The sequence below is a fragment of the Scaptodrosophila lebanonensis genome, unplaced genomic scaffold (assembly GCF_003285725.1).
Source record: "Scaptodrosophila lebanonensis strain 11010-0011.00,11010-0021.00 unplaced genomic scaffold, SlebRS2 tig00000238-arrow-arrow-pilon, whole genome shotgun sequence".
Classification (NCBI taxonomy): domain Eukaryota; kingdom Metazoa; phylum Arthropoda; class Insecta; order Diptera; family Drosophilidae; genus Scaptodrosophila; species Scaptodrosophila lebanonensis.
In genome coordinates this window covers 163,380-188,051 of record NW_022060625.1, presented here as the reverse complement: position 1 = coordinate 188,051, position 24,672 = coordinate 163,380, and the positions used below count along the sequence as shown (strand labels likewise).

The 24,672-nt window shown below is 38.2% G+C and overlaps 1 protein-coding gene across 2 annotated transcripts in view; it reads right to left on the bottom strand.

The window, feature by feature from the left end:
* Positions 1 to 24,672, bottom strand: part of LOC115630050 (tyrosine kinase receptor Cad96Ca) — a 216,022-nt gene that overhangs the window by 180,997 nt on the left and 10,353 nt on the right. For both annotated transcript variants that reach the window (XM_030526682.1, XM_030526681.1), the window contains exons 4-5: positions 654 to 1,409; positions 209 to 440 (exon numbers count right to left, since the gene is read on the bottom strand). In XM_030526682.1, coding sequence (XP_030382542.1) covers positions 209 to 440; positions 654 to 1,409 — 988 coding nt within the window. The remainder of the gene's footprint in view (positions 1 to 208; positions 441 to 653; positions 1,410 to 24,672) is intronic.

The window sequence follows — 24,672 nt, the reverse complement described above, 5'->3', positions numbered from 1 at the left end:
ATTAATTGTAATTAATTGTAATTAAATTAAATTAATTAATTAAATTATTTTAATTAATATAATTTATTAAAATAAATTTTTTAAATATATTTTTTTTTTATTTATTTTTATTTTTTGTCGGATGTACAGGGTATTGGGATGGGTATTTATAACCAAACAGTAAGTCAGGACGAACTGAATGAGAGATTAAAAAATGTAGAAAACTTACCATTGATGCCGATGGCTTCGCAGCACCAAACTTGCCCAAAAGCACCTTCACCTAAGATATTGAAGAATTTTAGCCGGTGCCTTGGAAACTCAAAGGAGCCACTAAGCCCATTTCTTCTAATGCTATAGCTCATATCGGTACTAGTATCCAGCGACACAGCCAGTGTTGTTGCTCTCGGATCAACACCAGTCGAAAAATCACCCACAGAAGCGGCTGAGAGGCTTGAGGTCGCCTATTAGTGGCACAAATAGGACCAATTTCCAATGAGGTTTATATCATATCATTTAAGAAATGAAATGCAAAAGAGAAATACGAATATTTAACAATAATAATGCGAGTAAAAAAAGCTAGCGAATAAACAATACTGGAGCCTAAAAACTATTCTGTTACTAGCTGATAATTTTTTATTCAAGTTTTAACTTTTTGTTACCAGCCCGTTACTTACCACAGTTTGCTCTCGATCCCAAGGTACGTAGCGATTGCCATATGCTAAGGGTCTGCTCCACTGCTGCATAGCCATTAAGTTATGATTATCAGAGGTATGATTACCGCTAAGGTTGCTTGGATTCGACTTCTTTACCAGTTCTTCTTTAGACTTTTTCTGTAGCGACTTGCTGATAGCACACAGGCGGTGGCGACAAAAGTAGCCAAAAGCTGCAGCTCCTAATGCAATTAGACCGCAAAGACCAATCACTATCGAAATGGTCATTGACTTAATCGTAAGGAGAGTGGCTGGGATTTCGTCATTTTGTATTTTTTCCGGCCTTTGATTTGTTGTTTCACTAATTGGTTTAAGTTTAGTCCGGGTACTTAAATTCACCTCCGCCAAATCGAAAAATTGTTTCGTTTTATCCACTCCTTTTGCATCTTGGGCATTTTGTATAACAGGATATTGATGTTGATGTGGATAGAAGTTAGCGAAGTTCGGATAGACTACTGCACTGTTATCTGATAGGCCTTTTTGCAAACTTGGCCGACGATTAGGAAGCCCATTTCTAATTGATTGCACACCAGGAAGCTGGCCGAAGGAGGGTAGAAATTGGGAAATGTTGTGCACGACATGGGATATAGTTGGGGGTGTATTAGAGCCAGCTCCTATTTTATTACTATCCTGCAGGCCTAAAATGTTAATAAAAACTTCATTTTTCGCTGTGTATCGACCATCCGAAACGGTAATATATATTAAAAAATTTTGCCCAGCCTGCAAAAAAAAGAGAAAATTATAATTTATCAATATAGAACAAATGGAGAAGCTGAAGTCGAGTGCCTCGACTTTAAAATAATCTGAATCTATGTGTACAATAATTATAACAATTTTATTTAATTTACAAGAGAGAACGCTACAGTCGAGCAAGCCCGACAGTGAAATAGCCTGTACTCTCCACAAAAAGGATAATTGAAAAAAATATATATATATTACAAAAAATTAAAATACTAAAAAAAAATGGAATTAATTAATTAAATTAATAAAGAAAATTTATTTAATACATACATACAGACATGTTTATGTACAGTTCTAACAGCATACATTTACATCACGTGTCTATGCGTGCTTATATTCGTGTATGTATGCAGCACAACACAGCTAACTTTCTTTCTCAGAATTGACCTATCATGATGAAACTTGGCATACGGACACATAAGAACTAACTGGATGTAACTACAAGTAAAAAAGCTAAAGTCGGGTGTTCCGACTTTGAAATACTCTGTACGTATGTTTAGAATAATTATAGAAATTAAAAAAAGTAGCAGAATTACAAAAAAAAAATTTTGGATCGATTTTACATCTTTTGGTGCTCGAACTCACGTAAAAGGTGTATAATTGCACATATGTATACAAAGCAATTGCGTCTATGTGAGTGTATGTATGTATATGCTCGTATATTCGTGTCTGTGTAAACATGTTAGCAGTCAACCAAACAACAACATCAACAACAGCCGCGGGCAGCAGCAAATATATTTATGGCTATAACTTCTCGTTAAATCGGTCTATCATGATGAAACTTGGCATACGGGCACATAATTACAACTGAGGGTATTTGAAAAATTTTAATTCTCAGAATTACGGGAGTTAGAGGAAATCGCGATTTGCATGGGAGTGGAGGGAGGAAGGGAAATTCCAAAATACACATTTGCTGCGTATTCACATAAGGCATCTGGGACTAAAATTTGGTGTCCGTAGGTCTTAAAGTCTCCGAGGTATAGGCGATTATACGAATGGAAAATCGGAAAAACCTCCATAGGGGGGAAGTGGGGGGAAAATCAAAAAAATAAAACAAACTTGCACACATAACGCATCTTTGTGCAAAGTTTGGTGTCTCTACCTCTTATACAAAAACTTTATAACACAAACTCTTTTCATTTGAAAAGGTGAATATATATTAAAACCCCAATAACTTAAGCTCCACCACAAATTCGAGTATGCAGTTTTGTTTGTATTCTTCTATAGATTATAAAAATCAAATTTAAAGTTGATCGGTGCAGAAATTCAGAATTTTCAAACAAACTTTGGAGCTCGTTTTCCCCCCTTTGGAGCTTGAATTTTCCAAAATCCTTTCTTCGTGGGCACCCTGATAGGATTGATATGATAGGAATGATATCATAGTTGATAGCACTATTATAGGATCCTTGAGCCCAAATTTCAACTTCATAGCTCTTGCCGTTTGGGCTGTGGGCTGTTGACGCGGTTTCCTTTTGTGCCCCATTTTTATACCCTGTACCCGTAGGGTAAAAAGGGTATATTAGGTTTGTGCAAAGTATGTAACATGCAGAAGGAGGCATCTCCGACCCCATAAAGTATATATATTCTGAATCAGCATGACGAGAGAAATCGATCTAGACATGTCCGTCCGTCTGTCCGTCTGGATGAACGCAAGGATTTCAGAAACTATAAAAGCTAGAATAACCAAAGTTGGTACCCAGATTCTCCTATGTCCGAGAAAGGACAAGTTTATTTTATTTTTTGGAATTTTCACCCCCTTCCCCCGCTACAGAATTTCGTCAATAGCGTCCACATTTCAAATGCTACCTCAATCAAACTTTGCACACATAATTTATATATAATTGTCTACTGTTGTTTAAAATTTTATTCAATTTGGTCAATTCTAAGAAAAGTTATTAGCGAAACAGATTCTCGCCAGTACAACCCCCACAAACTGCAGCAACAAGTTCGCTCTTTTTCTTCCTCTTTTTGCTGCTGCTATGGGCGCATATAACTCAGTGACGGAAGTTTACCCGGGTACAGACTATTACACTGTCGGGCTTGCTCGACTGTAGCGTTCTCTCTTGTTTTTACAGGAAAACTCCCATATTTCAGTCTTCAAACAAGAAAGGAATGTCGAGCAGGCTCAACTTCTAAATACCCTGTACCACCCCACAAAAAAATAAATTAATTTAACTTAATTAAATAATTAATTTAATTTAATTAAATACATTTAATTAATTAACTAAATTAAATATAACATATTCCATACATCCATACATACATTTACATTTACATCAGAATCGTGTCTATGCGTGTTTGTCTACTTGTACATATGTATGTATGTGTGCATTGGGCATGGTTATATGGCTATAACTTTCTTTCTGATCAACCTATCATAATGCAACTTGGTATACGGATATATAATTACTAACTGGATGTGTCTACCGGGAGAATCTGTACACCAAGTTTGGTTATTCTAGCTCATATACTTTCTGAGATCCTTGCGTTCATACAGACGGACGGACGGACGGACGGACAGACGGACATGGCTATATCGACTCGTCTTCTCATCCTGATCAAGAATATATATACTTTGTGGGGTCTGCCACGCCTCCTTCTGCCTGTTACATACATTCGCACAAAACTAGTATACCCTTTCACCCTTTGGGTACAGGGTATAAAAATGGGTTCGAAAGCAGATACATATATTATACAAACTATTTTATAGTTTTTTATACAAAAACATGTATCTACAAAAAATACATACATATGTACACATGCATAAATACATATGTATATAGATTGTGACATTGAGGGCTAGTAGTTTCTAGAATTAAACACTTGTGACGCAGTAAAATCCGGCGCCACATTACATATTATCGCTACGAATCGCACATGATCTTATTGCTAGACTTAATATTGCACATGAAATTATCATATACTAGCAGGTCTTGCCCGTCTTTGCTGGGCTAAGTAAAATGTGCTTATAATTAAAAGTTTATTTACTATATGATATTCTTCTTTCGACACCCTCTAAAGTTTTTTAAAGAGTTCATTTTCCAAATAACAAATATAGTACAATAAGTACTATGTATGGTTATACGTACATACATACATATGTAAGTACATATCTTCGTTACGCACCGGGCGGACTGTCAGTCCTGACTTGACTGTGTGCTTCCTCAGCACATTGCACGCACGGTCGAGTTATCCCCGAAAAGTCCGACGCGGGACATTTAATTTTGATTTATAAATCGGGACGTCCCGCCAAAATTGGAGCGTTCGGCAACGCTGATATGTACATACATTTAAATTTTTCATGCAGGCGTTATCCGCCTATATACATACATACATACATATATAAGTATGTATTACATTTTTTAATTCAACATTAATTTGTGTCTTCAATTCCAAATATGATTGTTGTGAATGTAAAAGGTGTGTTTCTGCTTTTGTAAATCGCATGAATAAACTCACAAAATAGGCTTAACGATAAATGACTCTTAAATTTGTTCAGAGTATATTTGTAGCGTTGTTAGCCAACACTAAAACGGTAAGTCGCTGTAAATATGTGATCAGCTGAGATGCTAGAGATGGGCATGTGTCGGATGCTCTATGTGCTAGAGCATCAAAACTATCGATAGTTGAATCCGTCGATACAATCAATAATTCCATCGAAGTTTGAATGCAATTAACAGAAAATTTAAATAACATCTTATAATTTATTGAGATCAATTAGAACAAATCATATACAAACATACATATGTACATCTGCCCGCAACGTGAAGAAGAATATGCGTAGGTCCGCTTTCGGTTTCTGCTTTACTATCGCTTACGCAGTCGTTGCCTAGCGACGGTAACTGTAAACTTTTGACATTTTGCCTTTGAAATTAACAGGCGTAAATCATCAAAACGAAAGAAGCGCGAGCCAATAACTTGCAGTTGTTGTTGTTTTATACCCTGTACCCGTAGGGTAAAAAGGGTATATTAGGTTTGTGCAAAGTATGTAACATGCAGAAGGAGGCATCTCCGACCCCATAAAGTATATATATTCTGAATCAGCATGACGAGAGAAATCGATCTAGACATGTCCGTCCGTCTGTCCGGTCGTCTGTCCGTCCGTCTGGATGAACGCAAGGATCTCAGAAACTGTAAGAGCTACAATAACCAAAGTTGGCATCCAGATTCTCCTAGGTCCGAGAAAGGACGAGTTTACAGAATATTGTCAATAACGTCCACATTTTAAATGCTACCTAAACCAAACTTTGCACACATAATTTATATATAATTATCTACTGTTGTTTAAATTGTTGTTTTATCCAATTCTGTCAATTCTAAGAAAAGTTATTAGCAAAACAAATTCTCTCCAGTACAACCCCCACAAACTGCAGCAACAAGTTCGCTCTTCTTCTTCCTCTTTTTATACTCTGTACATGAAATGTACAAGAGTATATTAGGTTTGCGGGAGCTCAAAAATGTAACAGGCAGAAGGAGGCGTGGCAGACCCCACAAAGTATATATATTCTTGATCAGCGTGACAAGACGAGTCGATCTAGCCCTGTCTGTCTGTCTGTCCGTCCGTATGATCACCTGGATCTCAGAGACTATAAGAGATAGAGACACCAAATTTTGCACGAAGATGCGTTATGTGTGTATTCTATACGAGTTTGTTTTATTTTTTTGATTTTCCCCCCCACTTCCCCCCTATGGGGGTTTTCCCGATTTTCCATTCGTATAATCGCCTATATCTCGGAGACTATAAGACCTAGGCACACCAAATTTTAGTCCCAGATGCCTTATGAGAATACGCAGAAAATGTGTATTTTGGACATTCCCTCCGCCCCCCCTCTCCACCGCAAATCGCGATTTTCTCTAACTCCCGTAGTTCTTGGAATTTCAAACTAAAATTTTGTAAATACCCCCAGTTAGTAATTATGTGTCCGTATGCCAAGTTTCACTATGATAGACCGATTTACCAAGAAGTTATAGCCATAAATATATTTGCTGATGCAGCGCTGCTGCAGCGCTGCTCAAGCGCTGCTCAAGCGCTGCCCGCGGGTGTTGTTGATGTTGCTGTTTGGTTGACTGCGAAAATGCTTACACAGACACGAATTGATGCGCATAGGCATACATACACTCACACAGACGCAATTGCTATATAAATGTGCAATTATACACCCTTTACGTGAGTTCGAATACCGAGAGAGGTAAAATCGATCCAATTTTTTTTTTATTTATTTTTTTTTTTATTTTCTATAATTATTGTAAACATATGTACAGAGTATTTCAAAGTCGGGACACCCGACTTTAGCTTTTTTACTTGTTACTTCTGCTATGGGTGCATATACCTCAGTGTCGGAAGTTTACCTGGATACAGGGTATTTCACTGTCGGGCTTGCTCGACTTGGGGGGGAAAATCAAAAAAATAAAACAAACTCGTATAGAATACACACATAACGCATCTTCGTGCAAGATTTGGTGTCTCTATCTCTTATAGTCTCTGAGATCCAGGTGTTCATACGGACGGACAGACGGACAGACAGACAGACAGGGCTAGATCGACTCGTCTTGTCACGCTGATCAAGAATATATATACTTTGTGGGGTCTGCCACGCCTCCTTCTGCCTGTTACATTTTTGAGCTCCCGCAAACCTAATATACTCTTGTACATTTCATGTACAGAGTATAAAAAGAGGAAGAAGAAGAGCGAACTTGTTGCTGCAGTTTGTGGGGGTTGTACTGGAGAGAATTTGTTTTGCTAATAACTTTTCTTAGAATTGACAGAATTGGATAAAACAACAATTTAAACAACAGTAGATAATTATATATAAATTATGTGTGCAAAGTTTGGTTTAGGTAGCATTTAAAATGTGGACGTTATTGACAATATTCTGTAAACTCGTCCTTTCTCGGACCTAGGAGAATCTGGATGCCAACTTTGGTTATTGTAGCTCTTACAGTTTCTGAGATCCTTGCGTTCATCCAGACGGACGGACAGACGACCGGACAGACGGACGGACATGTCTAGATCGATTTCTCTCGTCATGCTGATTTAGAATATATATACTTTATGGGGTCGGAGATGCCTCCTTCTGCATGTTACATACTTTGCACAAACCTAATATACCCTTTTTACCCTACGGGTACAGGGTATAAAACAACAACAACTGCAAATTATTGGCTCGCGCTTCTTTCGTTTTGATGATTTACGCCTGTTAATTTCAAAGGCAAAATGTCAAAAGTTTACAGTTACCGTCGCTAGGCAACGACTGCGTAAGCGATAGTAAAGCAGAAACCGAAAGCGGACCTACGCATATTCTTCTTCACGTTGCGGGCAGATGTACATATGTATGTTTGTATATGATTTGTTCTAATTGATCTCAATAAATTATAAGATGTTATTTAAATTTTCTGTTAATTGCATTCAAACTTCGATGGAATTATTGATTGTATCGACGGATTCAACTATCGATAGTTTTGATGCTCTAGCACATAGAGCATCCGACACATGCCCATCTCTAGCATCTCAGCTGATCACATATTTACAGCGACTTACCGTTTTAGTGTTAGCTAACAACGCTACAAATATACTCTAAACAAATTTAAGAGTCATTTATCGTTAAGCCTATTTTGTGAGTTTATTCATGCGATTTACAAAAGCAGAAACACACCTTTTACATTCACAACAATCATATTTGGAATTGAAGACACAAATTAATGTTGAATTAAAAAATGTAATACATACTTATATATGTATGTATGTATGTATATAGGCGGATAACGCCTGCATGAAAAATTTAAATGTATGTACATATCAGCGTTGCCGAACGCTCCAATTTTGGCGGGACGTCCCGATTTATAAATCAAAATTAAATGTCCCGCGTCGGACTTTTCGGGGATAACTCGACCGTGCGTGCAATGTGCTGAGGAAGCACACAGTCAAGTCAGGACTGACAGTCCGCCCGGTGCGTAACGAAGATATGTACTTACATATGTATGTATGTACGTATAACCATACATAGTACTTATTGTACTATATTTGTTATTTGGAAAATGAACTCTTTAAAAAACTTTAGAGGGTGTCGAAAGAAGAATATCATATAGTAAATAAACTTTTAATTATAAGCACATTTTACTTAGCCCAGCAAAGACGGGCAAGACCTGCTAGTATATGATAATTTCATGTGCAATATTAAGTCTAGCAATAAGATCATGTGCGATTCGTAGCGATAATATGTAATGTGGCGCCGGATTTTACTGCGTCACAAGTGTTTAATTCTAGAAACTACTAGCCCTCAATGTCACAATCTATATACATATGTATTTATGCATGTGTACATATGTATGTATTTTTTGTAGATACATGTTTTTGTATAAAAAACTATAAAATAGTTTGTATAATATATGTATCTGCTTTCGAACCCATTTTTATACCCTGTACCCAAAGGGTGAAAGGGTATACTAGTTTTGTGCGAATGTATGTAACAGGCAGAAGGAGGCGTGGCAGACCCCACAAAGTATATATATTCTTGATCAGGATGAGAAGACGAGTCGATATAGCCATGTCCGTCTGTCCGTCCGTCCGTCCGTCCGTCTGTATGAACGCAAGGATCTCAGAAAGTATATGAGCTAGAATAACCAAACTTGGTGTACAGATTCTCCCGGTAGACACATCCAGTTAGTAATTATATATCCGTATACCAAGTTGCATTATGATAGGTTGATCAGAAAGAAAGTTATAGCCATATAACCATGCCCAATGCACACATACATACATATGTACAAGTAGACAAACACGCATAGACACGATTCTGATGTAAATGTAAATGTATGTATGGATGTATGGAATATGTTATATTTCATTTAGTTAATTAATTAAATGTATTTAATTAAATTAAATTAATTATTTAATTAAGTTAAATTAATTTATTTTTTTGTGGGGTGGTACAGGGTATTTAGAAGTTGAGCCTGCTCGACATTCCTTTCTTGTTTGAAGACTGAAATATGGGAGTTTTCCTGTAAAAACAAGAGAGAACGCTACAGTCGAGCAAGCCCGACAGTGTAATAGTCTGTACCCGGGTAAACTTCCGTCACTGAGTTATATGCGCCCATAGCAGCAGCAAAAAGAGGAAGAAAAAGAGCGAACTTGTTGCTGCAGTTTGTGGGGGTTGTACTGGCGAGAATCTGTTTCGCTAATAACTTTTCTTAGAATTGACCAAATTGAATAAAATTTTAAACAACAGTAGACAATTATATATAAATTATGTGTGCAAAGTTTGATTGAGGTAGCATTTGAAATGTGGACGCAGCTGTTGTTGGTGCTGGTGCTTTGGGTGACTGCAAACATGCTCACACAGACACGAATAGACACGCATAGCCATACAAGTACATACACTCACAAAGATGCAATTGCTATGTAAATGTGCAATTATACAGCATTTACCTGAGTTCGAATACCGAGAGAGGTAAAATCGATGGAAATTTTTTTTATACTCTGTACATGAAATGTACAAGAGTATATTCGGTTTGCGCGAGCTGAAAAATGTAACAGGCAGAAGGAGGCGTGGCAGACCCCACAAAGTATATATATTCTTGATCAGCATGGCAAGACGAGTCGATTTAGCGCTGTCTGTCTGTCCGTCCGTCTGTCTGTCCGTCCGTATGATCACCTGGATCTCAGAGACTATAAGAGATAGAGACACCAAATTTTGCACAAAGATGCCTTATGTGTGTATTCTATACGAGTTTGTTTTATTTTTTTGATTTTCCCCCCCACTTCCCCCCTATGGGCGTTTTCTCGATTTTCCATTCGTATAATCGCCTATATCTCAGAGAGTATAAGACCTACGGACACCAAATTTTAGTCCCAGATGCCTTATGTGAATACGCAGAAAATGTGTGTTTTGGAATTTCCCTCCCTTCTCCTCTCCCCCGCAAATCGCGATTTTCTCTAACTCCCGTAATTCATGGAATTTCGAACTAAAATTTTTTAAATACCTCCAGTTAGTAAGTATGTGTCCGTTTCATCATGATAGACCGATTTAACAAGAAGTTATAGCCATAAACATATTTGCTGCTGCAGCGCTGCCCAAGCGCTACCCGCGGCTGTTGTTGATGTTGCTGTTTAGTTGACTGCGAAAATGCTTACTCAGACACGAATAGACGCGCATAAACATACATACACTCACATAGACGCAATTGCTTTGTATTTGTGCAATTATACACCCTTTACGTGAGTTCGGTAAATTCGATCAAATTTTTTTTTAATTCTCTTATTTTTTAATTTCTATAATTATTCTAAACATATGTACAGAGTATTTCAAAGTCGGGACACCCGACTTTAGCTTTTTTACTTGTTATAGCCTGTACCCAAAGGGTGAAAGGCTACACTAGTTTTGTGCGCATGTATGTAACACACAGAAGGGGCGTGGCAGACCCCACAAAGTATATATATTTTTGATCAGGATGACAAGACGAGTCGATATAGCCATGTCCGTCTGTCTGTCTGTCTGTCTGTCCGTCTGTTCATCTGTCCGTCTGTCTGTATGAGCGCAAGGATCTCAGTAAGTACAAGAGCTAGGATAACCAAAATTGGTATCAAGGTTCCTATAAGCCCTAGGCAGATCGAGTTTGTTTATTTTTTCTGATACACCCCCCAATCCACCGCAATTCGTGTTTTTTTCATAACTCCCGTAATTCTCGGAATTTTGAAATCAATTTAGGTAGGTACATCCAGTTAGTACTAATGTGTCCGTGTGCCAAATTTCATCATGATAGGTCAATTCTGAAGAAAGTTATAGCCATAAGTAAAATCGCTGCTCATGCGCTGCCTGCAGCACTGCCGGCAGCTGTTGTTGTTGTTGCTGCTTTGGTTCAACTTTGTGCTGCATACATACACGCATATACACACACGCATAGGTACGTGATGTAAATGTATGCTGTTAAAACTGAACATAAACATGTATTCTAATTTAATTTAATTAATTCATTCATTCATTCATTTTTTTTAATAATTTTAATAATAATTTTTAAAAAATTTTTTTTTTTTAATTTTTTAAATAAATTTTTTTTTTTTAATTTGTCTTTTCGTGGAGAGTACAGGCTATTTTACTGTCGGGCTTGCTCGACTGTAGCGTTCTATCTTGTTTTTTCTCTCAATCTGTTCATCATTTAAGAATTCTGTAATTTGTATAGCCTGTACCCAAAGGGTGAAAGGCTACACTAGTTTTGTGCGCATGTATGTAACACACAGAAGGAGGCGTGGCAGACCCCACAAAGTATATATACTATTGATCAGGGTGACAAGCCGAGTCGATATAGCCATGTCCGTCCGTCCGTCCATCCGTCTGTATGAGCGCAAGGATCTCAGAAGGTACAAGAGCTAGAATTACCAAACTTGGCATCCAGGTTCCCCTAAGCCCTAGGCAGGTCAAGTTTGTTTTTTATTTTGATACACCCCCCCACTCCCCCGCAATTCGTGTTTTTCTTACAATTTTGGTAGTTACATCCAGTTAGTGCTTATGTGTCCGTATGCAAAGTTTCATCATGATAGGTCAATTCTGAAGAAAGTTATAGCCATAAGTAAAATCGCTGCTCATGCGCTGCCTGCAGCTCTGTCGGCAGTGCTGCCCGCAGCTGTTGTTGTTGTTGCTGCTTTGGTTCAACTTTGTGCTGCATACATACACGCATATAAGCACGCATAGGTACGTGATGTAAATGTATGCTGTTAAAACTGAACATAAACATGTATTCTAATTTAATTTAATTAATTAATTTTAATTAATTAATTCATTCATTTTATTTAATAATTTAATTTTTTTTAAATTTTTTTTTTAATTTTTCCTTTTTGTGGAGAGTACAGGGTATTTTACTGTCGGGCTTGCTCGACTGTAGCGTTCTCTCTTGATTTATACTCTGTACATGAAATGTACAAGAGTATATTAGGATTGCGCGAGCTGAAAAATGTAACAGGCAGAAGGAGGCGTGCAAATACCCCAATTAGTTATTATGTGTCCGTATGCCAAGTTTCACTATATAGACCGATTTAACAAGAAGTTATAGCCATAAATATATTTGCTGCTGCAGCGCTGCTGGGGGGGGGGGGGGGGGGGGGGGGTGTATCAGAAAAAATAAACAAACTCGATCTGCCTAGGGCTTATAGGAACCTTGATACCAATTTTGGTTATCCTAGCTCTTGTACTTACAGAGATCCTTGCGCTCATACAGACAGACGGACAGACAGACAGACGGACATGGCTATATCGACTCGCCTTGTCATCCTGATCAAAAATATATATACTTTGTGGGGTCTGCCACGCCTCTTTCTGCCTGTTACATACATTCGCACAAAACTAGTATACCCTTTCACCCTTTGGATACAGGGTATAAATATATGAATTTATTATTCATACACACTTATGTATTCATACATATTTAAGGTGCTTTCTAAAGTAAACAGGACTTTTTGAATCTAGCGCCCCCTGGTGGCGCTATCTATATGTCGACAAGTGCGTTAGAATCTGCTATCTTTATGGATTGTCCAGTGAGAATTTCATCACATTTCATCGATTGGAAGTGAAGTTATTGCGTTTTAAGTGTCAGTATGTTTGTGTTATCGGTGCAAAAATTAGCTTCGAACAAAGAGCCAACATTAAATTTTGTTTTAAAATTGGTAAGACTTTTACCGAAACGTTTCAATTAATGGAACAAGTTTATGGCGATGATTGCCTATCCCGTAGCAGAGTGGTTTCAACGTTTTCAAAGTGGTCGTGAGGACATAAATGACGATCAACATATGGGCCAATCAAAATTCGATTTCACCGAAAATTCCATCGAAGCTGTGCGTGAATTCATCAAAAATCAGCCGAAATCATCATCGAGTCATTCGGCCTGAGAGCACAATCACCAAACTTCGCGTTGTTTTCGACGCCTCTTGTAAGTTCAGCAACGGGGTATCTTTAAACGACACAATGTTGGTAGGTGCAACACTGCTACCAGATTTATTTGACATTTTGGTAAGATTTCGTCTTTATCGTTGGAGAAAGGCGAGCTCAGGTTTTATCGGCAAGGGTGAACTAACTGTCGCAGAAATGTATGTAGGATTACGCTACATTATTAAAACTTGCAGAACACAGCGTATAAAAGGGATTTCATTTGCCTTCAGATCTGTTTATTAAGTCTGCGAAGATACAACGCTTAAGCCCGTTTATACATATAGAAGAAGGAATCGAATAAATTCGCGTAGGCGGTCGTTTAACTAAAGCTGATTGATTTGAGTTAAAGCATCCGTTTATATTGTCAGGGAATCAGAGAGTAGTTTAGGCTCTAGTTGATTACATTCACCGAAAGCTTTTACTTGCTTTACTTTCGCTTTCGACCGATATTGGCCGGTGAGTAAATGGAAACGCTACCAGAAGGTCGAGTGAGGGGAAGATACCATCCATTTCAAAAGACCGGAATGGATTTTGCTGGACCAATGTATATGCATTTCAACGTGCGAGGTAAGCGCCCAGTCAAAGTATACCTATTCGTTTTCGTAATGCTTTATCACTAAAGCATGTTGTTGAACCAGGAGTTAGTTATAAGTTTGATTATTATTGAATTGTTAGATTGTAGTTAAACTGGCACAAGTAAAAAAGCATTGAAACACGACACACGAACTTCTTTCGCTGTAATAAATTTCATTCGTTTTCTCCAGCAACGCAACTGTTCTCATTACCGCGGTCAAATTATCGTTTCGATTATACATATCCGTAAATAAACAAATATTTTAAGTATATAAATATAAAGCGTTGCAAAAACGCTTGCAATTTTTATATTTGCGCCCAAGCAGGGACTTCGGTTTTGACTTTCGCAGCAATAATTAGTGCATTTGGCACTTCTTTTGCATTTTTTCGTATTGTTGGGTTTGCTGGTCGCGAGTGTTCTTGCTATTTTCTACGCCAAGCTTTCTGGAGTGGATGAATATCTGGACGTGCCACTAATGTAGACGATTGATATCCCGTGTTGAGCCAAAGGCTAAGAGGGAAGTGTCGGAACAATCCATGGACAGTTCACAGGTATTTCGTACTACAAATTGAATGTTTCCTCGAGCATTGTTAATAAAAAACAAAATTAAATAAATAGAAACAAAATAATTCAATTTTTGCTACTGTGAATTTTGCATGTTCATTATCGTACATATACATCTATATACATACATATATCTTAAATTGAAAAGAGTGTTAAGCCTACGGTGGCACACTTAAACTGCTAACCCCTTCGCCCCCTTTGCCTTGCGTCGTTATATGCACGCATAATTTTTGGACGGCCGCTAAGTACATTGCCCTTACAGCTGTACTTGCCGTCGTTGTCCTCCCTTTTTCTTTGCGCGAGTACCGTACGGTTGGCTGTTGGCGCTAATCGTTGGTAGCTGTAGTTGGATTTAAACATTGCTTGCAAGAAAGAGGCATTTCTCTCTTGCGTAGTTGTGGGTAGCTTAAGAGATCGATCAAGCGTTCTCTTTTCGTTGCAATTGCAATTCTCTTTGGCTGCTAGCGCAATTGTTTGGCAAGTATTTCCCATGGCCACCATTCTCAGATGCCAAAGATGCACTTGTCCAAGCTTAGCTTCATAAATTTATATGAAAGCGATCCAACGTTGACAAATGTTGAAAAATTTAACCACTTGGTTTCATGTCTGTCCGATAAAGCGTTAGGTACAGTAAAGGCATTCCCAATAGCAGACTGCAATTATGAAAGCCCCTTGCATGTCTTAAATCAGTTTATGACAATAAATGTCTAATATTTTTCACCACAGTGTCCCAACTTTTCGTAATTTCTGCAATGGCCAAACCGTCGGCGTCTTGATTAAGACGCGTTATCGATACAGTATCAACTGTATTTGCGTCTTTATTGTCAATTGGTGGTGGTTTCCAGTTAGCCAAATCGGCATCAAGTCACTATTGATTTGTCAATAGTGGCGACGAAAGGCCGTTGCCGTTCGATATGTCGGAATCGGTAAAGTCATTAGGTATGAGATGGACGCCACAGCGAGATAATTTTTATTATTATTTGCATAATACTTTTGAGTCTCTGAAGCCTACTAAACGTAACATTTTGTCGGTCGCCCGATCATTTGACCTGCTTGGGATGCTTTGCCCGGTTGTTACAAAGGCGAAGATATTGTTGCAAGATTTGTGGAAGCAGAAACTTGATTGGGACGAGTCAATCCCAATGAGCTTGCATACATCTTGGGACACGTTCAAGTCAAATCTGCTTAAGCTCGACCATATTATTATACCTAGATATGTAGGTTTCACCGGATGTGGATCTATCCAAATACATGGTTTCGCGGATGCATCCAGCCACGCTTATGGCTGCTGCATCTACATTCGAATGGACAACGGCAAGAATGTGGTCTCTATTTTGTTGACCTCAAAGTCTCGCGTTGCTCCTCTAAAAACAGTGACAATTCCACGCCTTGAATTGTGCGCTGCGCACTTGCTTGCTAAGCTGTGGGTTCAAGTGTCGCCTTTGTTGTCCCAATTTAAAATAGAGAGCATACATTTTTGGTCAGACTCGCAAGTTACGTTGTACTAGCTTAAACGAGATACATCTTCGCTGGACATTTGTCGCCAATAGCGTTGCAGATATAAAAGTAAATGCAAGTCAGACGGTTTGGTGCCACGTACCGACCGAATGGAACCCCGCCGATTTAGCGTCCAGAGGCACTAATGTTGACGAGTTGGTATCGTCCATTTGGTTTAAAGGCCCCGCATTTCTATTGAAACCTGTTGATCATTGGCCAAACTTACAAAAAAAGTGTGTCGGCATACACTGTCATTAAGGCATGTTTCAGCCCAATTGAGTCCTTAATTGAGGGGTGGTCCGATTTCAGAAAGGTGGTTCGTATAGAGGCATACGTGAATCGGTTCTGTCTCAAATCGAAATGCAAAAGCAGAGGCTTGCTGACTGCTAGTAAGCTAAAATTGGCTTTCCTTAAACTAATAGAAACGGTTCAATCACTAGAATTGCACCAGGAGGTTGAAAATTTAAAGGCGTCCAAATTGCTTCAACCAAAATATCGGCGTCTGAATCAATTCTTGCACCAGTACGAGCAAAACGGAGTCAACTTGCTACTTCTGCTTCCGCTACAAACCAAAGTTGCTGAGTCAAATAATGAGCAACTTGCCAGCCGATCACGTGAATCCTGATCACGCGTTCGCGGTTTGTGGCGTAGATTATTTTGGTCCTTTACACGAGAGTCTCAGAATTCGTGGAAGAGCCCCTTTAAAGTCCTATGTCACAGTATTTGTGTGTTTTATGTCAAAGGCAGTCCACCTCGAACCTGTTGAGGACCTGTCAACTAATTGTTTTTTAAATTCTTTCAAAAGGTTCATCGGCAGACGGGGTCTTCCAGAGCGGATGTACAGCGACAACGCGACAAATTTCGGCGGAGTAAACAACGCTCTGAAGGACCTTCAGGCAGCACTCGGCGACCAGAAGGACAGGATGGTGTCGTACGCCGCACAGCGAGAGTTCGACTGGGTGTTCATCCCGCCGCGAGCACCCCTCATTGGAAGTGATGCAGAACGCATTTTGGAAACGTTGACCTGCGGAATACCTGACTCTGCTACAAGAGCGTACAAAATGAAATGCCCTGTCTAAAAATGTGAAATTATGAGCCCTCGCGTTGATTTGGGAGGACAACTTGCCTCGGGACAATGGCTTCTTGGAAGAATTCACGAGCTTCATTGTTCACAAAGGTGAACATAGTCTTAGTCGCCAGCGACTATTAGGTTTTGTTAGCATGGGGAAACAAGCAGTAGGTAGGCTCGACAGAATCTTGGCCTAAAAATAGCCGCATGCAGCAGTGCTGCAGACCAATGCATCGTAGGCATATGCATATGAAAAGACAGAGTTGCGTGGATGCGCAATGCACTAGATAAGGAAGGCTTCAAATAAGTACATATGGAGGGGAAATCCACTTAACACGATTAGGATAAAATAAGTCCAAAAATGTAAAATTTGAGTAAGCATGGCCGTAGCGAGGGGGGTGCAAAGCGGGAAGCTTTGAGAAGCATACGAATTCTTTTTAGAAAATTAACTAGAGTTGATACTATAAATTGATTTTCAAACTGAGAGCAGCACCCATTAGAAAAAATACATATTTTTCTCCCCGTTTGCACGCCACTTTATTTTTTCGCAGCCGGTGTTATTCATCTAGATTTCAATCATTTTAAAGTATATACACGTATGTACTTGTATATAAAAATTTCTCATTTATGTAAGACTTTAAAATACTCCGTAAAATAAAAAAAATTAAGAAAATTAAAAAAAAAATTTTTTGATCGATTTTACCTTTCTCGGTATTCGAACTCATGTAAATGGTGCATAATTGCACATTTACTTAGCAATTGCGTCTGTGTGAGTGTATGTATGCCTATGCGCATCTATTCGTGTCTGTGTAAACATGTTAGCAGTCAACCAAACAGCAACATCAACAACAGCCGCGGGCAGCGCTTGAGCAGCGCTGCAGCAGCAAATATATTTATGGCTATAACTTCTTGTTAAATCGGTCTATCGTGGTAAAACTTGGCGTACACTTGGTGTTCCTAGGTCTTATAGTCTCCGAGATATAGGCGATTATACGAATGGAAAATCGGGAAAACCCCCATAGGGAGGAAGTGGGGGGGGGGGGGGGGGGGGAATCAAAAAAATAAAACAAACTCGTATAGCGTACACACATAAGGCATCTTTGTGCAAAATTTGATGTCTCTAGCTCTTATAGTCTCTGAGATCTAGGTGATCATACGGACGGACAGACGGACGGACAGACGGACAGACAGACAGACAGGGCTAAATCGACTCGTCTTGTCATGCTGATCAAGAATATATATACTTTGGGGGGCTGCCACGCCTCCTTCTGCCTGTTACATTTTTCAGCTCGCGCAAACCTAATATACTCTTGTACATTTCATGAACAGAGTATAAAAATCGGCCAAAAAAATCTTGCCCTCCCCTGGACTAAATCCTGGCTACACCCATGAGAGTAAGTGCAATGTTTAAGAAAATAAGAAAGAGTCAAATATTAAATTATAAGTATATAAGAAAAAACTAGTACATAAGTCAAAAATTGTATAAATAGTGAAGTAATTTCATAAAATAAACTATAATGAAATTGGAAATTGAAGCAGTAGTTTGTTTCGTTTTCGTTCTCGCAAGTTGGTTGCAACATCTGGTTAAAGAATAGTCGTGAGCTGTATAGCAAGCAACTATTGACACATTCATACAGCAATGGATTATGTCGTTAAACAGGTGACTCTTAAAACCTAGAATGGCTATCTCAAGCGGAACATGCACAAAATCTGTCCCTTACCTCTGGGCGAAGAATGCTAGACTGATGTTGGAAGGAGCTTCCAACTTTGGGAGTATGTTTCCGCCATAAGCGCACTTAATTTATTTATTTGAATTTAAACACTAACAAACTGGCAATTATTGTTACTAGTATTAATCCATTGTGAACTATCCATTTTCCATACTGAATTAATCAATTAATGAATTGTTATCTGTTATCGAATGGCAATTAGATATAAGAAGAAGCTTAAGAATGTATGTTTGTGGGAATGCCCGGGTAATGACGTATAGGCAAATCTCCCACAAGCATACGATGGTAGAGGCGAGTTGGCAAGCCTTCGACGAAAGGTACAAGGAGAGCGGAGAAACGAGAAACGACGCTCTCAGCTACGACGTAAACGCGACGACACAAATTACAAGTTCAACATAACAGATGAAAAAGCAATGATATTTTACAGTGCAGTGAACAAGCGAGAACTTTAACTTTGATACGGCAAAGTTAATGTGTAACGACAAAAAGTATGCGGCTTCGCAATTACCGCAATAAGTTTAACCTCACTTACGTCAGTTAAAAACAACGCATACACACATATGGCAGCAGTCCAAAAGCAAAGATAAACAAGAGAGAACGCTACAGTCGAGCAAGCCCGACAGTGAAATACCCTGTATCCAGGTAAACTTCCGACACTGAGGTATATGGTATATCCTTTCATAGTCTAGGTCCCCACTAAGAAGGGATTTTGGAAAACTCGAGCTCCAAAGGGGGGAAAACAGGCTCCAACGTTTGTATGAAAAATCTACAGTTTTCATCTGATTAACTTTAAACTTGGTTTGTATACTCCAATTCCAATTCCAAGAAAAACTGTATACTTGGTTTTTTGATATTTTTTTTGGGGCCTAAAATATGGGAGTTTTCATGTAAAAAAAATGTTGGGGCACAAAAGCAAACCGCGTCAACAGCCCACAGCCCACACGGTAAAAGCTAGGATGCTGAAATTTGGGCTTAAGTATCCTATCATGGTGTAGATGAGCACTAAGAAGGGATTTTGGAAAATTCGAGCTCCAAAGGGGGGAAAACGAGCTCCAAAGTTTGTTTGAAAAATCCGCACTTTTCAACCGATCGACTTAAAACTTAGTTTCTAAAATCAATTAAAGGATACAAACAAAACTGCATACTCGAAATTTGTGTTGGAGCTTGAATTATTGGGGTTTTAATATTTATTCACTATTTCAAATGAAAAGTTTGTGTTATAAATTTAGTCCGATCGATTTAAAATTTGGATAATGTAATCTACGTAACTAAATCTACAACTTTGCATTCAAGGATTTTCAAAATAGGCATTTTACAAAAGCAGGCTGAACAAACAATACAAAATATCAAACAGTTGGGGACAACTAAGTATACATATACACACATACAAACAGCTGTTCGTGTAGTTGCGTGCAAACGATTGAAATAGCCAAAGCAACATGTGAGACACTAATGTGTGAATGTCCATACATATGTGCACATCTATGTATGTACATATGTATCTACATATGTATGTATGTACATTCGTCTTGCACTGACAGAGCAAGAAATGTTAATTAATTGAAAATTATATAATATAACATTTTTAAGAGTAAGTAAGTAAGTAAACAAAGAGGTTAGTGCATTTGGCATTAGTGTTTTCATTAATAACTTTATGCAGCAACAACAAATATCAAATAGTTGGGGACATCACATACACACACTCACACACAACAAGCAACAGTTCGTGTCTATGTGTGCGGTTCTCTACGTACGGTTGAAAAAGTAAAGAGAAACATATGTACATATGTATGTATGTATGCCTGTGTATGAATACAGCATGTATGTACATTCGTCTTAATGTATACATTGCGCAATCGAACACAGTTGTTTGATTGTAAAAAAAAATAATGCTCTAAAAACAACAACAACTGCAAGTCATTAGCTCGCTCTTCTTCTTTCGTTGTGACCATTTAATGTTAATTGCAAAGGCACAACGCCAAAAGTTTACAGTTACCGTCGCTAGGCAACGACTGCGTAAGCGATAGTAAAGCAGAAACCGAATAACGGAGCTACGCATATTCTGCTTCGCATTGCGGGCAGATGTATGTATGTATATGATTTGTTCTTATTGATGTCAATAAATAATTAGATTTTGTTATTTAAATATTCTGCTTATTGCATTCAAACTTCGATATTTTGATGGTATCGGTGCCAGTGCTTTTTGATCGTGGCTCATCGCTGCACGGCATTGACACGAGTGCCGTGTTTCATATTCCGAGTTTGTGCGTGGCCGTATTGACTCAATATGGCACGAAAAGACTCAAATGTGAATTTAAATTTGGACTCAAGAATCGTTTCATAGTATCCATCATAGTGTAGGAGCACACTAAGAAAGGCTTTTGGAAAATTCTAGCTCCAAAGGGGGGAAAACGAGCTTTAAAAAATATTAGTTATAGTGGTCATGTTCGTTTAACGAAATAGTTTGTCAAGAACAAAAATGTAACGGACTACTGAACAATTTTTTGTCAAGAACAGAAAATGTTCATTTAAATACCTTAAATACCTTCCTACTGGTAACTTATAAGGTGAAAACTTATGGGTAGGTTATGCACACACAAAATAAATACAATTGGAAACAATTGAGCCGGGTTACGACGGGCAATACCTGCTAGTTATGTATGTATAAATTATGTTTGGAAGTTTGGTTAATGTAGCTTTTGAAATGTGGACGGTATTGACGAAATTCTGTAGCGGGGAAGGGGGGGGAAAATTCAAAAAAATAAAATAAACTCGTCCTTTTTCGGACATATGCAACATTTATCTAATCGGTTTCGGCAAGAAAGATCATGGCAATATCAAGTCATCAGGTGCGTTCAAACAACAATTTGAGATTGACGGTGAACAGTACACGTCTAAATTTTTGGTTGTTGACTCACAATTCTTAGACGAAGAAATGGTGCTTGGTGAAGAGTTTTGTAAGCAAGCTCAAGTGTTAATATATAACGAAGGTGTACAAATAACCACGCCTCAAGCCGAGAACAATGTAAGTAGTATAATGAAAATAGACATTGAAAACGGCGAGAATATTGATACAGATATTGAAGTTACTGCAAGTGCCGAGGCTAAGGAGACAGTTTTTAAATTACTCAAAGAATACAACCTGAAAAGCACTAAATCGACGAATATTCAAATGCATTTAATTTTAAAAGATGACATCCCGATATACTCACGACAACGTAGATTTTCTTACGCCGAACGCTGCATTATCAATAGTCAAATCGACGAATGGCTAAAGGATGGCATTATTGAAACCTCCGATTCTGAGTATAGTAGTCCTGTACTCCTGAGAGACCATTTTACGTTACCTTTAATTGAGGATCAACTTTACAGCTGCAAAACGCGCGTATATTCAGTTCAATTGATTTTAAAAATGGCTTTTTCCATGTGGGCAGAGATAAAGAAAGTCGCAAATATACTTCCTTTGTCACTCACAATACACAGTTCCAGTATCTACGAGTCCCATTTGGTCTTTCGAATTCTCCTAGCGTATTTCAAAGACATGTAAATGCAATTTTCCTAGATCTAACACGTAAATGTGTAGCTATTCCTTATGTCGACGATATTATCATACCAGCAGAAAGAGAAAACTAAGCAGTTGAAAATATTAAAGAGGTACTAAGTCGCTGTGAAGAGTACGGGCTGCAATTAAATTTAAAGAAATGTCATTGAGTATTTTGGTCACATATAAAACCAACGTTAAGCCCTTCACCATCGAAAAGAGACAAAGAATTAACGGCATTTAATAGTTTCAAAACGCTTATCACGCAAAAGCCAGCCCTAAAGATTTTCCATCAGCATCATGCTACCGAATTGCATACAGATGCCTTTATTGACGGTTTTGGGGCAGTTCTTCTACAAAAATCACCTGACGACAACCAGTGGCACCCCGTTTATTACATGAGCAAAAAAAACGTAAGAAGAAGAGATGAAATTCACGAGCTATGAGCTTGAAATACTAGCAGTAGTTGAGGACTACAAGTATAATGGCACATGCGAAAACAATGGACAAAAAAGACTTATGCACACATATAGCTCGGTGGGCAGCATACATAGTAAACTGAAATATGTGCAGTCGCAGGATGACGAATTAAAAGCTATTATTGACATTTTAGCTGCAAAGTCCATTCCCAATAATTACATTCTAAAGCACGACCTGTTGCGTAAGCTTGTATGACACAACGAACTTATTGTTGTACCTGCGGGCATGCAAAAAGAAATTAAATTTGTAATTTAGTATGTACGCATATTTTGGCCCTCTAAGACGACATAACAAGTTTAGTTCAGCTTGGGCCACTAATTCATATAGCTGCCATATAGCCGATATGGCCGACTTTTACTAACTTTGGTATTTTTTGCCGTATCAAAACAGAAACTGGCCTATAATTCTCTCCAGTGCAATATATTTCAGTTTACAAAATAGTTTATTTTGTTCCCCCCTCCCCTTTCTCTCCTATACAGAATATTGTCAATACTGTCCACATTTCGAAAGCTACATAAACAAAGCCACGCGGATTCTATTTACAACTATCTAGATTTGTTTTAAATTTGATCGAAATCGATCAATTTATAGAAAAGTTATTAGCGAAACAATTTCAGTTCGGTACTATGCCTACAAACTGCAGCATCAAGTTCGCTCTTCTTCTTCCTTTTGGTTCCACTAGGGACGCATATAACTTAGTGCCGGAAGTTTGTCTGGGTACAGGGTATTTCACTGTCGGGATTGCCCGACTGTAGCGTTTTTAATCAATACTCAAAATGACCATCAACTTCTACAACCATGTTAAGAGCAAAATAATTCGTGTGATTTTTTGAAATTCTTTAGAGTTTCATTACAACTCGGCTTGTGGTTTTTAATAATAATTGGCGAAGGCTTTTACTTTTTCCGATATCAACATAGTATTATGTTTATCTACGACTTTTACATTAATTTTCAGTAATATATACTGCTTAAATGCGTTTGTTGATGTTGATGTCAACAATTAATTACGTGCCCAAACAGGAATTTTGCTGCAATGAAAGCGATTTTTTCAAAAACGGGCAAAAACGGGCAAAGAAGACTTAATAATTATGAATCTGTGTACTTTTGTTAAGACATTGACATTGTTAGCTCCACGCTCTGACGCGCTCTGCGAAAGTAATTCTCCACAAAACACAATTACTTTTGTTATAGATTCCTGCTGAATAGACACACACAAAATACTAGATAACACGAACACAGCTTAGAAATTGATTCTACATACCTTGATCTATGCTTTCCATACTTATACCTTTATTTTTAAACATATAGAACCACTTTCATGATAAGCGAAAGTTGGAAAAAAGTTTCCTCCCATTTGCAAATGCCAGGGCTGTCACTGATCAGCTAAGTTCATGAGCGTGCCAAATTAACAGGGTTGCAACAAAGCTCAGCAAAAAAAAAAAGTTGTGTTCTAATTGGGGTGTCTATTTATTGAAATTGTATTTATATCCCAAAAATATTTTCAGAAATTTTTCGATTTTATGCCGCTGTGGGACCATAGTGCCTTGCCAAAAGAGGAGCAGCCTCTTTAAGCGTATCATATTGATTTCCTAGGTCCGCTCGAATCGACACACAACAAGTAAAAAAAGCTAAAGTCAGGTGTCCCGACTTAGAAATACTCTGTACATATGTTTACAATCTATATATATAAAACAGTTTGTCCTAACTGACTGATTGGTGATCAACGTACAGCCCAAACGGTAAAAGCTAGGAAGCTGAAATTTGGATCAACGCACAGCCCAAACGGTAAAAGCTAGGAAGCTGAAATTTGGACTCAAGTATCCTTTCATAGTGTAGGCTGGCGATAAGAAAAAAATTTGAGCTCCAAAGGGG